General features: G+C 51.1%; 2 protein-coding genes across 6 annotated transcripts; both read right to left on the bottom strand.

The window, feature by feature from the left end:
* Positions 1–1371: 1371 nt before the first annotated feature.
* Positions 1372–11458, bottom strand: FLOT1 (flotillin 1). 5 transcript variants are annotated; one of them, NM_001076887.1, is made up of 13 exons: positions 11134–11458; positions 10772–10979; positions 10387–10462; positions 10209–10299; positions 9845–9988; positions 9588–9707; positions 9400–9495; positions 9036–9188; positions 3753–3934; positions 3551–3596; positions 3317–3454; positions 2896–3060; positions 1372–1722 (listed from the first exon to the last, which is right to left on the bottom strand). In NM_001076887.1, the coding sequence occupies exons 2-13, from the start codon at positions 10812–10814 to the stop codon at positions 1693–1695; spliced, it is 1284 nt and encodes a 427-aa protein (NP_001070355.1). In that variant the 5' UTR covers positions 10815–10979; positions 11134–11458; the 3' UTR covers positions 1372–1692. The 5 variants fall into 5 exon arrangements, with proteins under 5 accessions (NP_001070355.1, XP_005223719.1, XP_059736363.1 ...); XM_005223662.5 differs by having other exon boundaries at positions 11328–11457; XM_059880380.1 differs by having other exon boundaries at positions 10772–11051; positions 11328–11416.
* A 302-nt stretch (positions 11459–11760) lies between these two features.
* Positions 11761–13032, bottom strand: IER3 (immediate early response 3). Its single transcript, NM_001075202.2, has 2 exons — positions 12792–13032; positions 11761–12691 (listed from the first exon to the last, which is right to left on the bottom strand). Exons 1-2 carry the CDS (start codon positions 12999–13001, stop codon positions 12431–12433), a joined length of 471 nt encoding a protein of 156 aa, NP_001068670.1. The 5' UTR covers positions 13002–13032; the 3' UTR covers positions 11761–12430.
* Between the last annotated feature and the right edge of the window lie 999 nt (positions 13033–14031).

Genomic DNA, 14031 nt, shown 5'->3' with positions numbered 1-14031 from the left:
CTGAGCGAGTAGAAGTCCCTACCAGAAAGGGTTGGGTTTGGAGAGGGGCATCCAGGGTACTGAAGTCCTAGGTGCCAGGTATCTCCCCGCTCCTCTCAGCTTGTGCAGAGGTGTTGACAGTATTATCTTCATTTTCAGTCTCCTTCCAAGTTCTGTCCTAAGCTATTACCTTTGCAAGTTTCTGGCCCCCACCCTATCAAGTGGGAATCCCTTCCTCTTCCACTTTATCTCCTTCATAATAACGTTGAATTCCCTCCTTTCTCCTGTTTGAGAAAGGGGGTCAAGAGAAGCAAGAGATAGCCTTGGTCTCTTAAGTCTCCAGAAAGCCCCTCCCCACCCCATCTTATCAAAAAAAAATGATACGTATCAACCCCTTCTGTACTTATATGGAAAGGTATGTGCTGCCACCTAAACGTCATTCCCCAGACAGGGGACAGAACACCTTCCATCTTTTGGCAAACATCTCATCTCTCCTGCTACTGCTTCCCCACTTCTTGATTTTTGTCCTATTCTACACTTCAGATTTCTATTGTGTTGAACTTGCTGCTTTTTTTCATATTGAAAAGATGACATTGCCCCAAGAGCCAAAAATAAATGGGAACTGAAAAGAATCTCGCAGCACGTGTGCTCATTCAGGGAAAGATCACTGGTGAAGGAGGCATGGGGCTCCAGGTCAGTTGTACAATATACTCTGCTCTCTATAAACAGGTGAGAATATCCTTACACCTTAATCCCTGGTACCCTGTCTTAGTAACTGGGATAGATGCTCAGATGTGAGGAGATCTAGGGATAGAAAGGAGAAATGAGGTGAATGTCATATAAGTGGTTGCCAGATAAGCATCCCCTTGAACTTGGAGAAATAGAGATTCTCCCACCTGCCCAGATGTACTGAACCAAAAGTGGGTTGGACCCCAGCAGTCTGTTTTTAACAGTGCTCCAGAAGAATCTTGGGAGATGCACAGACACTGTTTACCACTTGGAACACACAGTACCTCCTGGGTTCCTTTCAGTTATGGATATATGGGTTTTCTCAGCCTAAGGCAAAAATCACCTGGGGAGGGGTGGTGTCATATCATAGTCCCATTCTAAACTGACACTAGTGTTCCACCTAATAACTCCTGCTACAAAGAGCACAGTGTTAAGTCTCAAATATCCCTTTATTATCAGTAATTCTAGGGACTAACATAATTACTGATACTGCTGCTACTTAAGGATGCTCTTCTGACTATAATGAATTTCAGGGTAGAGTGGGGGTATTCTACAACTCTTAACAGTACAAGTAATTACTGCTTCGCTCCCACTGTAAAAAGCACATTGAATGCAAGAGAGAAAGCTACACTCTAGCGTTCATTTTGAATTAGTTACACCGAATTAAGTATCAGTACTTACTGATTTATTTGACAAAGTTGAGACCTGCAGACCATCCCTTAAGATTTGGTCAGGGAAGAATTCTGGACAACAGGCTTAGTTTAAATAAGTTGGGGGTAGGTCATCAGAAGGCATGGGAGCCCTAGGGGATTGGCAGTCTTGGCAGTATGGGATTGGGAAAGGGAACAATTCCCTTCCAAGGCAAGGCACAGGCTATTTGGCAAGGAGAGGTGATGTGCTCACGGAGCCAGCTGAAGTGCGTGCAATAACGGGACCATTCAGGCAACTTGAGTTATGAGATGGGGCATCACGAAGGTCCAGGGTTCAGGCTGTTCGCAGAGGCTTGTGGTTCACCTGGCAAAAAAACAACAGTGGTGACTGTGTGAACCAGGTACCTGTTCTCCCAGGCTCCCATCTGGACGAATGGGCTGCAGGGAAGACATTCTTACAGAAGTATTCTAGTTTTTCCTAGTACCCTATCTCACTGCCTTTGCCAGGCAGTCATTCAGATTCTTGCATGAGTGAAGAAAGGGGTGAAGGGGGCCAGATCTCTGTACAGGCCCTCAGGGAGACTCCAAGGAACCCAGCTCAAAGGTCACTGATTCAGCTCAGTGCTTTTATTTACATAGGCATTTATTTAACACACTCTTCATATAGTACTATGTGCTAGGCACTAAACACTCCAGGTATTTACCCATTTAATCCCCTTAACAATTCAACAGGGTGGTTACTTTTTGACCTGGCTTTAAGGTGAGGAAACAAGTGCAGAGAAGATGAACTTGTCTAAGGTCAGCTGGCATGCACTTCAGCCAGGATTCACACAACAGTCTGGCTCCAGATCCCACTCCCTGATCTCTACCATAACCAACAGGTGACTAAACGGGCACCAAGGAAAGCAGTGATACACCTTGGAATTCAACGTCAACAGGCTGTCACCAGTTCCTTCTGCTAGTGGGTTAGTTCCCTAGTGACTCAGAAGATAGTCTGCCTGCAATGCAGGAGATCCAGGTTCGATCCCTGGGTCAAGAAGATACCCTGGAGAAGGGCATGGCAACTCCAGTATTCTTGCCTGAAGAATTCCATGGACAGAGAAGCCTGGTGGGCTACATACAGTTCATAGGGTTGGATCGAGTTGGACACAACTGAGCTACACACACACACAGCCACACATACACAGCCACAGCCACACACAGATACACACACACACGTGTGTGTGTGACCAAGAAGAGCAGAGGCTCTAGAGACAGCAGGCCTGGGTTTGAAGCCCAGCTTCACCATGTATGAACGACATGGGCTAAACTGAAAGTTCAGTCACTTTGTAAAACCCTACACACCCCAAAGGAAGTTTTAAAAAGTTTTTTAAACCATTTGTGCAGGAGCTTAGCACTCTGTCTGGCACATGGAAAGCAATGACTAAATGTCAGCAGCCCCAGGCCTCCTGGGTGCTAGCCCCACGCTGGGCCCGCTGTGTCATGTGCCACAGGAACCTGGCAATTCGGCTCCCAGCCCCACCCTAGAAACCCTCACCTGGGAGATGCTGACGCCTGTGAGTCTCTCAACACTCTCTGGCAGGCGGCTCAGGATGTCCAGCACTTCCCCGGTCACTTTGGCTGCTCCCATGGCCCCACTTCCACTGGACACCAGTGTGATCTTATTGGCTGAGGTCAAGGGACCACTGATCTCCTCTGCCACCTGGTAGGTAAGATGTCCACTCAGCACCAGGGTCTTACCACACCCATCCTAAGACTCCTTACTCTGGGTTTTTAAGACCTGTGTTCTTCGCTTTTGTGAGCATCACCCTTCCTTGTTCTGGTCACTGGCTGGTAATTCCCGCCCCTAATTCATGGCCCCTAGCCTGGTTCTCCCCTGGCCCCTCGTTCCCTCCTGTCCCTCCACTGCTCTTGTCCATATGCCCTCCACCGCCCCCACCCCCATCCCTACCCCAGACCTGGGGCAGCTTCTCCAGCAGCATGTCCAGCTGAGCAGCCTCCTGGTACAGCTGGAATGCTTCTGCCTTCTTGGCCATCTGCTCAGCCTCGGCCCTGGCTCGGGCCCCTATAGCAAAGGCCTCGGCTTCTCCACGCATCTGAGGAGGGTACAAGACACGTGAGATACGGTAGGTAAGGATGAGAGACCCCAGCACCAGCAGCACCCCACTCCCTCCATCAGTTGGCTAACTCACCCGCACAGCCTCGGCTTCTGCCTCCGCCTGCATGATCAGCTGGGACCTGGGCAAAGGGGAGTGGAGGGGGTAGTTGAAGAATAGCCCTTGCTCTGGGAGAAAGATTCGGCAGGAGGAGGACAGGTAGAAAAGGCCTCAGCTTTTTGTCTGGGGGCGCCCAGGTGGTGAAAGAACCCTGAGGGGGGCAGGGAGGGGTGTTTACTTCTCTGCCTCCGCCAGGCGCTCCAGCTTGTAGCGCTCGGCTTCCGCCGGCTTGCGCACGCGGGCCTCCAGTTCCTTCTCCCGGCGGGCGATCTCCTGCTCCTGCACTGCCACCTGCTGGGCCCGCTCCACCACCTGCACCTGCACCCGCTGCTCCTCGATCTGCTGTTTCGTCTTGGCCACCTGCGTAGGAGGGATGCTCAGAGTCAGAGTTGTGGAGCAAGCGCCTGGGAAGCAGGGAGGGCCAAGGCTCCAGGGCAGGATATTAACATAGAGCACACCACGTGCAGCTGGTCTCCGTGGGCTCAGCCTGCCCAGTGCAGTCCATTTCTGGGACAGATCTGAGGTATGGCCTGGGGAGGGGTCTGGTCCTCCCCCAACAGGGCCAATATCCATGGTTAGGGCTGTTCCCCAGGCAGTCTTAGCTAGCTTCAGGGCTGGATAGGGCTGCAACCCAGCCCGTTTGCCCTCAGGCCAGGTGAAGCATCTCTCCACTGAGCTCCCCATCACCCTATTTCTCCACCAAGTCTTCCTGTAGAGTATGAGCGCCTGGAGGGCACTGCATGCATGGTGACCATCCCTCACCTCCAAGTCCAGCCATTTCTCTCCATCAGTGTAGCGGTTATCTTAGTGGCAACTGGCAACTGGCTTCTGAATAGCCTCTCGCCAGCTTTTGGGGAGTAGGGGGACGGTGTGTGTGTGTTTATCTTTTGTAGGTCGTCCAAATTCAAAAGAAAAAAAGTAAAGCAAGATCTCTTCCCACCTATTTCTCAAGCCACCTGGTTGGTTGCCTTCCTCTCAAACAACCACTGTGACCAGCTTGTTGTGTATCCTTCCAGGGCTACTGTAAGCAACTACAAGGGTATGTATACATCATAGACTACTTCCTCTTACTTAGGCAGATTTCATTTTCTTGTTCCTTGGAGAGTACAGGGGTCAGAAGGCTCTTGCCAACATGTCGGTGAGCAGAGGTCTGGAGGAAGAACATACTTCTTGCCTTATTGCTCTGGCTTAGCCATGCACCATCTTGCCTGTGATATATCCACATGAGAGATGGAGCCCCTGCCTTTAAAGGGCCCATGTGTTCATTCCAGAGGAAAGGGGCTTCTAGACGTGGTACCATGTCCTCTTTGACCCTAAAATTTCAAACCTGTTCCAAACTGGACTAGTTAACGCTTGACCTCAGGGTGCAGCATCATGGTGCTCCTGTGTTAGAGCCCCCACTTCCACCCCCTTCTTTCTCTTCTTTAGACCCAGCCTCCAGCCATTCCCTCAGAAAGAGTACATGGGATATGTTTTTTGAGATCTTGCTTCTATGGGTTTTTGATTTCGTTCTTTTATTTGAATGATGATTAAGTTGAGTACAGGTTGTGAAAGTCAAAGTGTTAGTCGCTAAGTCGCGCCTGACTCTTTGCAACCCCACGGACTGGTAGTCCACCAGGCTCCTCTGTCCATGAGATTCTCCGAGCAAGAATACTGGAGTGGGCTGCCATTCCCTTCTCCAGGGGATCTTCACAACACAAGAATCAAACCAGGGTCTCCTGCATTGCAGGTAGAGTCTTTACCGCCTGAGCCACCAGGGAAGCCCCCTGAGTTCAGTTTACTATGCTGTTATTAATTTTCCACCAGAATTTTGAAGGCATTGCTCCATGGTCCTCTAGCTTCTTGAGAAATCTGAAGTCATTCTGCTGCTTGACATCTCTTCATTCTCTCTGGAAGCTTTTAGTTCTTTCATCCTTGGTGTTCTGAAATTTCACAGTGATGTGCTTCAAGGCAGATGTTTTTCATCCACTATGTTAGGTACTTGGTGGATCATTCAATCTAGAAAGTCAGATAAACATGTCTGATTTTTTTCACTGATGATTTCCTTCCATTTTGTTCTGTTGCATCTCCTGGTCTGGCCTCTTAATATTCTTTCCTAATTTTTCCATCTGTTTTGTTCTATTTTCCGACAAATTTGTTAGAATTTCTCTTCCATTGTTTTTTTTTTTTTTTCCATTTCTGCCACCTTATTAATTTCTAAAAGCTCTTTGTTTTCTGTGTCCTGATTTGCTGGATATGAATTATTCTTTTATCTTACTGAGGATATTACTTTTTAAGCTTTCTTCTCTCTGCATAGCACATATCCTTCAAACTGCTTTGCTCTGCTTGTGGTTTTGGCCTGTCCTTGTTGCAGGATCCTTCATATGTCAGGGAGTCTGTGCTTGTCTGCTCACAGGGAGGAAGGTCAGAAACACTGAAGGGAAGCTCTGGGTATGTGGGTGAGGCTCGGAGGCTTTGAGCTTCACTCTAGGGTGACCCGGGTAGTTCATCTGCTGAGGAACCTCTGATTCAGGACCTTCAAGTCTTTCATATCGGGTTGGTCATGTTCCCCAGAGCAATCTTTTGATCTCTTCTTTGGAATATGCGGGTTCTGGGAGCCATGTGGAATAAGGGGCTGGGGAAGCGGTCGGTATTCAGCATTCAATAGGCAGTCTCTTCATGCCTGTTACTGGGAGAGGGAGCATCACTCAGAGGCACACAGCTCTGAGAAGTCACTTTTCACCTGTTTCTCCTTATTTCAACCAACTTATCCCAGCTCCAGAGGCCCCTGGCGCTGACAACTTCTGTGCCTCAGGTCATTTCATTGTTTTCCCCCCTGCAGCTTTGTGCTCAGCTGTCTCGGACACTTCTTGAGTCGTCAGTTGCCCCGACTTTCCAGCTCCCACAGTGATGCCATGGTTTCTGTTCCTTCTGTTCCTATTCGCTCCACCTTTTTTTTTTCTCTCCCAATTACTCTATGTGAATTTAATGAGATTTTAAGAGGGAGTGCAATTAGCTGCATTTATGCCATTCACAGCTTTGACAAACCTAATTCATCTTCTTGCTTCCTCTGTTTTCTTTTGACAATCAATTCTCGATGCAGCAGCTGGACTAATCTTTGTAAAAATGTAAACTAGACCAGAGTACTTCCCTTCCTGAAGTTCTCCAATAGTTTCCCATCGTGCTTTGAATCTTCTTCTAAGTTTCCATCTGTTGTTGTGTGCTTAGTTGCTCAGTCATGTCCTACTCTTTGCAACCCCACGGACTGTAACCCACCAGGCTCCTTTGTCCACGGTGACTCTCCAGGCAAGAATACTGGCTCCCCAAATCCTAGGAGATCTGCTTCCCTCTGCCTCTCCTCACTCACAGCACACCAGTCATGCTGGATCAGAAACCTCTTTTGTGTTCCTGGGACACAACCCCTCTTTTTTACATCAAGATCTTTGCATGTGCTAGTCCCCTGCCTAGTCACTTGCCATATATATAAATTCTATTTGAACAGCACTGGACTAGAACGTTCTTAGCTCACAACCCTTTACATTGCTGGCTCTTTCTCATCTTCAGGGTTATCTTATATATCATTTTCTCACAGAAGGTTTCTCTGATCATCCCCAACCTAACAGAGTACCCCCTCCAATAGAATACCACCAATTTATTTCCTTCATAGCAGTTAAACAACTTAATTAGAGCCAATGAAGATTATTTATTTGCTTATTAGTTGTCTCATATATTATAATGTAAAGCTCCATGAGGGCAGGAATTTTATTCTATCTCATTCATACTTATATACTCACCTCCAAAACAATGCCTGGCATATAGTAGGCATTTAATAGATCTCTGTTGAATAAATCCTTATTTTTCCAGCACCTAGCACAAAATCTGACACAAAACGAGGGACTAATAAAAGTTGAACAGAACCCAAACCAGGCTATCCTTTGATTAGCAGACAAGGAAAGCCATGTTGAGAAGATAAAGTCCCACCCAAGCTGGTGGTTTTCACTAAATCAATACTTCTCAAACTTCAATGTGTACATGAATCACCTAGAGATTTTGTTAAAATATAGATTCTGATTTGGTCTGTTGGGCTGGAGCCTCGGATTTTGTATTTATAACAAGCTCCCCAGGGATATGCTGTTGCTGGGAGGCAGACCACACTTTGAGCAGTGAGTACTATGCCACACTCAGGCACCTATCAAGCCACCCAGGGATTTAATATCATAACTAAAGATGTGTTACACTTAATGCTTTCAGCCTACACCAACTCTTGGCAAAAATGAATTTCATAATATTGGGTAAAGGTCTCAAAGTACAGTTGATTCTCATTATTCATGGTAGTTCCGGTTTTCACAAAGTAGCCGTGAACACTGGATTAACCAATACTTATTGTGGGATCTTAGTTCCCCAACCAGGGATCGACCCCTGCACTGGAAGCACAGAGTTTTAACCACTGGATTGTCAGGAAAGTCCTATGTATCTTTGTTTTACGCATTTCTGCGTAAAGACACCATATGTAATGTATTTGTTGATTCATTAGCAATGAACTCACATCCAACAGCACTATAACTCATGCCCGAAAGCAGCTTATCTAACACATGTATATTCTCCATCAAGCACATCAAGTCTTCTTGGACTTAGGAACTCTAGACGGCACTCAGCACCACACTTGGGGGCATTTTGAACTGTGAAATCACCAACACAGAGCACAAAAGTGCAAAATATGTAGCAGTGAACATACTGCGAAAATGACATTGTTTACAGTAGGAGCTAAAACAAGGAAAAAACATCTTGTTCAACTGAGAGGCACGTTATCAGGCAACTCAAATTTTTCTCCACTCTGTGCATGTCTGCAAATGGTCATCAAGACAAAGAGCACTAGGGAAACCATTACTGTTTTAGCATTTAAACCAGTGCTCATTTAGCATTAGCTCTTTAGAATATTTTAGCATTGAGGCAAATTCTCAAATACAAGATCTGCAAATGATGAGTATCAACTATACTTTGCTGCATTATCAAGGCCCCCACAGGTCACTTTGTGGGATTCAGAGCCCAAGTCCATGTTTCTCTTCCTCACACCCTCTGTGATCACCAGGGCTGCTGGGAGCCTTGGAGGACTGTCGTGCAAATGAGAAAAAGGCACCCGTTCCTCTGGGGAGATGCAGACCCATTCACGCACAGCTTGGGGAGTGGAGCACAGGCCGATCTGAGCTCTGGTTCACCCTTCATCCAGGTACCCTTGCCCAGGACACAACCCGCCCCAAGCCCCTGATCAGCCCTATCTACACCCCCTTTCTAGGCCTTTTCTTTGCTTTTCAGCTGAAACATTTAGGTCTTTTAAATCTTCCTCATATGGAGGAGTTGGGTCAGAAACCGAGAGTCAAAATAAGGGGATCAAAGTCAGGATATGAGAGAGAGTGGTGGCCTGAGAAGAACAGGGAGGGAGTGAAATCCAGCCTGGCCACAGGGCCAGCATGGGGACTCTGACCTGAAGTTGGTAGGCCAGGTCAGCCTGTGCTCGGCGCGTGTTGACTTCGATGTCGTATGCGGCCTTCTTCAGCTCGTAGTCCCTCTGTGCCTTGGCCATCTCAATCTCACTCAGGTACTGAGCAGACACCTTTTCCTGCTTGGCTTTGGCCTCCTGTTCATGCAGAGATTGGGTAGGACATCAGAGAAGGCAGAAGAAGGCCCAAGGGAGAGAGCCTGCTCTCCGCCGAGCTCCTCCATCTTCGCCCTGGGCCCGGCCTCATCTACATCCTCTGCCAACCCTGCTTCACTGGCCTCACGCCACCCCCTCTCCCATCAGGTACACAAAAAGCCCTCGGAAACCAAGCAACCCCCAGCTCTCTCACCCGGATCCCGGCATCTCTTTTGGCCTCTGCTTCCCCAATCCGAGCATCTTTTTGGACCTGAGCTGTTCGAGCCTTCCCCAAGGAGTGCAAATAGTCCTGTGGGAGAGATGCAGATGTCACAATCCTCAGAAGGGAAGGTTTACCAGATGGGAGCAGGGAAGTAGGGAGGACCAACTGCTGAGGTTTACCTGATCGTCGTGAATGTCCTTCAGGGTATAGCTGACCACGCTGATGCCCATGTTGACCAGGTCTGAGGAGGCCACTTTGAAAACCTGCTCTGAGAATTTCTGCCTGTCCTTATAGATTTCCTGGGATAACAGGATGGAAAGAAGAAGGAAGGGACATGCTCAGATCCTCTGGCCACCATCTTCCTCAGACTAGTTGGGTTCTTAGGCCCCTTGCACTCTGGCATCCCTTCCCGATCTCTCCCTGCCCTCAGGCCCACCTCCACGGTCATGTGGGCCATGATAGCCCTCTGGTGGCCCTCCAGTGTCTCCAGCGCGATGTGGGCGATCTCTGCCTCCGTCTTCCCCAGGAACATCTGGCAGGCGGCGGCCAGCATCTCCTTGTTCTGGCCCTGGATCTTTACCTGTAGCCAGAACAGAGTTGGGGAGGGTGTGGGGAAGACCTCCTGAAACCAGAGTACAGGCAGGTGCCTTGGGGATCCCTGGAGAAGTGGAGACTCGCAGAGAAATTTCTCCACAGGCAGAGATAGGGAAAGCCAATGTGAGAAGATTCTTAATGTCTGGGGACACAGAAGATGCTGGGTGGGGGAGTGGGCTTTGGGGGAAAGGCTCTGAAAGCCTCACCTGGGCAATGCCAGTGACTGAGATGGGGACCCCATGGCGAGTGTAAACCTTTTCACTCTTGACATTGAGGGTCAGTGTGTTGAGTGAGATCCTAAGGGAAAGAGAAGGGATGGACAGCTTGAAAAGGAAGAAAGGGAGAAAACGGGGGTTCCCTTTCCCCAGTTTTCTTGCTACCTACCTCTGGATTTGCTGGATGCAAGGCAGGACAAAGACACGGCCTCCAGCCACCATGACTGGGGGGCTCCGGCAGAAACCTGCAAGGGGAGGGGGCAGTGAGCTGTGGTGGCCCGTGGCCGCGGTAGAACTGTAACGTGGGGAGACAGAACTTGGGAAGGGAGCGCGAAGCAACCTCCACGAGGAAAGCTGGAAGCTGACAGGGGCCGGGGCAGTCCAGGCCTTGGAAGGCTACGCAAGGAATAATCACAAGTGGGTGGCATGCAGCCATCGTGGGCGGGGTGGACAGAAGGCCTGGCTCTGGGGAACTGGTAGGGAGACAGGGAAGAGACCTCTGCAGGGGCGGGGGGGGGGGGGGGCTCACTGGCTGAGCAGAAAACAATACTTACCGGAGACCACCATGGCCTCATTTGGGCCACAGGTGAAAAACATGGCTCAGGCTGGAGCTGGAGGAGGGGGAGAGAAAGCCTTTGCGGATGCGAAGGGGCGCCGCGCAGTCCACAGGAGCGAACTCTTTCCCTTTCCAGTCAGTCACGCCCAGCCTGCAGACGCCGAGGCCCAGGATCTTCCGCAACCCCGGATCCGCTAAGGCTTTTTCTGTGAAATTTCGCAGACAGCCAGCGATTCTCAGCCGCTCACCGCGCCCCACCTTCAGTGATATGAAGCTCTCTGGACCCGGAGAGGTCCCCAGACCCTTGCGTTACCCTCCCTGTTCCTCTGCAACCCACTCCATCTCCCCTCCCCCACCTACCTTCCCGGACTCGGGCGGCGGCCCGGCTGGGGTCCCGGGGAGGGCGGGGCTACGTAGGGGACCTGGGAGTCTAGCAGATGCCACCCGTGTAGGGTCTCCCTGGGAGCTGGGCCCGCGCCCCCAACCCAGCCGCACCCTACTGCTGCTGCAGACGCGACCCCGCCCCCCGCGGAGGACCACCCCCTCCACCCTACCCCCGGCCTCCGGCGTCCGACCCGCCCCTTCCCGGGCAGGCCCAGCTCAGATCCGCAGCCCTCGAGAGCTGCCGAAGCGGCCCCGGAAAGGGGGAGGAGGCCCCACTTAGCCGCCCTTCCGGGGCCGGAAGTCCCGCCCAGGCCGCCCCACGCCCCGCCCCGCGCGACGTGACTTCCCTGAGTCCCGCACCCGGGGAGAGGGAGATTGACTCATGTCGGATTTGCCCCTTGTCAACTAACTGAGAAAAACCGCAGATTGGGCAAAGACTGACAGCATCACACGGTCACAAGATGCTGAGTTCCGTGGCTCCGGGAGGAGGGACTCAGGGGCCCCGGGAGGAGCACCGGCTGGGGACTTGGCCGCGGCTCCTCCTCCTCCTGGCGCTTTGAGGAGAATGGGGGACCGCCACTTGTAAAGAGACACTCACATGACTGCTGACAGTAAATCAAGTTTATTTGTGTTCATAGAACATACGGGGCGACCCCAGAGCAGCCTCCTGACAGCCCACCGACCCCGCAGCCACCCCCTTGGAGGCAACTTCAAGGAGAGTGTAGGCCAGGGACCTTATTCTCAACGGTTCCCCGAATCTTCACAGACTCGCGAGTTGAGATGCTGGAGGACTGAGAGTGTCACTGCGACCCACCACCATCCTTGACTCCCAGCCTGGGCGCCTTCTCGACCCGGGTTTCCTCCATCCCTTTTCCCGGCCTCGCTTAGTTCTGGGTGCTTGCCTCCACCAACCCCAAAGAGCCCAATAAATACCCAGAGACCTGCATTTGCAGCAAGGTGCACATCTCGCACTCCTGCATAAGTTAAAATAAATATTACATACACCCCTCCATCACCTAGGGGGACACACATAAATACACATAAATATTATTAGGAGCAATGAGAAATAAGTTAACGACGCACTCATTCCCCACCCGGCCTAGCCCCGGCGTGCCGGTGCCTGTCTCTCCCAGGCTCGGACTGGCGTCTCAGCCGTAGTGTTCTGTGTGCGAGTTGCCTCGCGAGTCCCAGTTTGGGATACGCTCTCGCGCACCAGGTACACCCAGTGTTTCTTGGTTTTTCAGGTTCTTTTAGGGGATGTGGGGAGTCCCGGTTAGAAGGCGGCCGGGTGTTGCTGGAGAAAAGTGCTGAGATCCAAAGCGTAGTCCGAGGGCTCCGAGGTCAGATTAAGGGGCTCGAAGACCGGGGTTGCAGCGGTGGACGCGGGGGACGGCGCGCTGGAGATGTCCTCCGGGGCCAGGGGTGCAGACGCACTGTCTTCAGCCATTAGGATCTGGCAAAAGATGATGGTCAGCAGGACAAAGAGCAGCCTTTTGGCAGGGTTCGGTTCCTCGACTGGCAGCTGACGCCGGACCTGAGGGGAGGTGATAAAAAGAACAGGTCAGATCGGGGCCCCGGCGTCCAGTAGTTCACCCTCCTCTTCCCCCGGGATTGTCCACTTCGGCGACACTCACCACTCGTGGGTAGAGGACCCTACGGCTGCGCTTTCGATGCCCGCGGGTGGCGCTAGGGCGCGCAGCGGGGGCCACCGCGGGCTCCGGGAGAGGGTCGAAGGTGAAGATCTCGGGACCGGAGCCCCGTCGGGGTCCCGGGCTGGCGGAGGAAACCGGGGTCGGAGCCCGCAGGACGGTCATGGTGGGGAGGGAGCTGCGAGAGTGACACATTGTGCGCTGCGCTGAGCCGAAGGACGAGTGGCCCCGCAGTCCCGCAGAGCTAGTTATGTACCCCGAAAACTGGGCGGGCCCTTCTCAACTCCACCCTGGGGTGGGAGCGGTTGGAAGGTCGGCTGGAAATTCCGAAGATTAAGCATAGAGAGGGGGCGGGGACTTGGCTAGTGCCAACCGTAGGCACTCCTCAAGTGTGTGTTGTGAGTTGTGAGTGGAGGCGGGTGAAATCCCAGACTGCGGGCACATGTCAGGACATGTGGCAGCTGGAGAGGGGCCCACAGACAGTTTGAGACGGTTCAGCCACAAATCCCCATCTCTGGGGACGTGCAGAAAGGCTTACATAAGGAAGTCTGGCCCTCTTGCTACAATCCTGATCCAGCAGAGTCTAGGAACCACAGTTACAGTGCATATTTACACGTTTGTAGGGACTGAGAAAACAGCAGCCTAGGAAGGAAGTCATTAAGAAACACTCAAGAAGCCCAAGAGAAATGAACACAGTAGCACACACAGACACAAGTCTGTCTGCTTTAGCTCGCACACGCACACACACACCACGTTGTAGAGGTGGAAAAATTTCTCCTTTTCTTCCAGTTTCTTTGGCTGGTTCAATAATTAAATTGACCTAGGACAGATTAACAGGAGAAAACAAATTTAATTGCATACTTAACAGGAGCCCAAGAAAACTTGAGACTCAAAGGCAGTCAGGCAATTGAAGTTTATATGCCATCTTTAGCTAAGGAATGGGAAAGAGGCCTGGGGCTTGAAGGGGAGGTGGGTAATTCACAGGAAGATGGGAAGAGCAGGTGATTGTTAATGAGATGTTTGTCCTGCCAAGCAGGTTAAGTTTTTCCGATCAATGTCATCGCTGGACCAGGCCCCCTACTTCAGTTATTTAGGCCGTGAAATGAGAGGTGCAAGGCTTCTCTTGATTCTGCTGGATCTTGATTGCTCCAAATAATTCACATGCCAGAGGAGCACATTTTGGGGTGGCATATTCTGTCCCCCTTCAACATGCATATTACATACA

This window comes from Bos taurus, chromosome 23 (assembly GCF_002263795.3).
Source record: "Bos taurus isolate L1 Dominette 01449 registration number 42190680 breed Hereford chromosome 23, ARS-UCD2.0, whole genome shotgun sequence".
Lineage (NCBI taxonomy): Eukaryota > Metazoa > Chordata > Mammalia > Artiodactyla > Bovidae > Bos > Bos taurus.
This window is presented reverse-complemented; position numbering and strand designations above follow the sequence as displayed.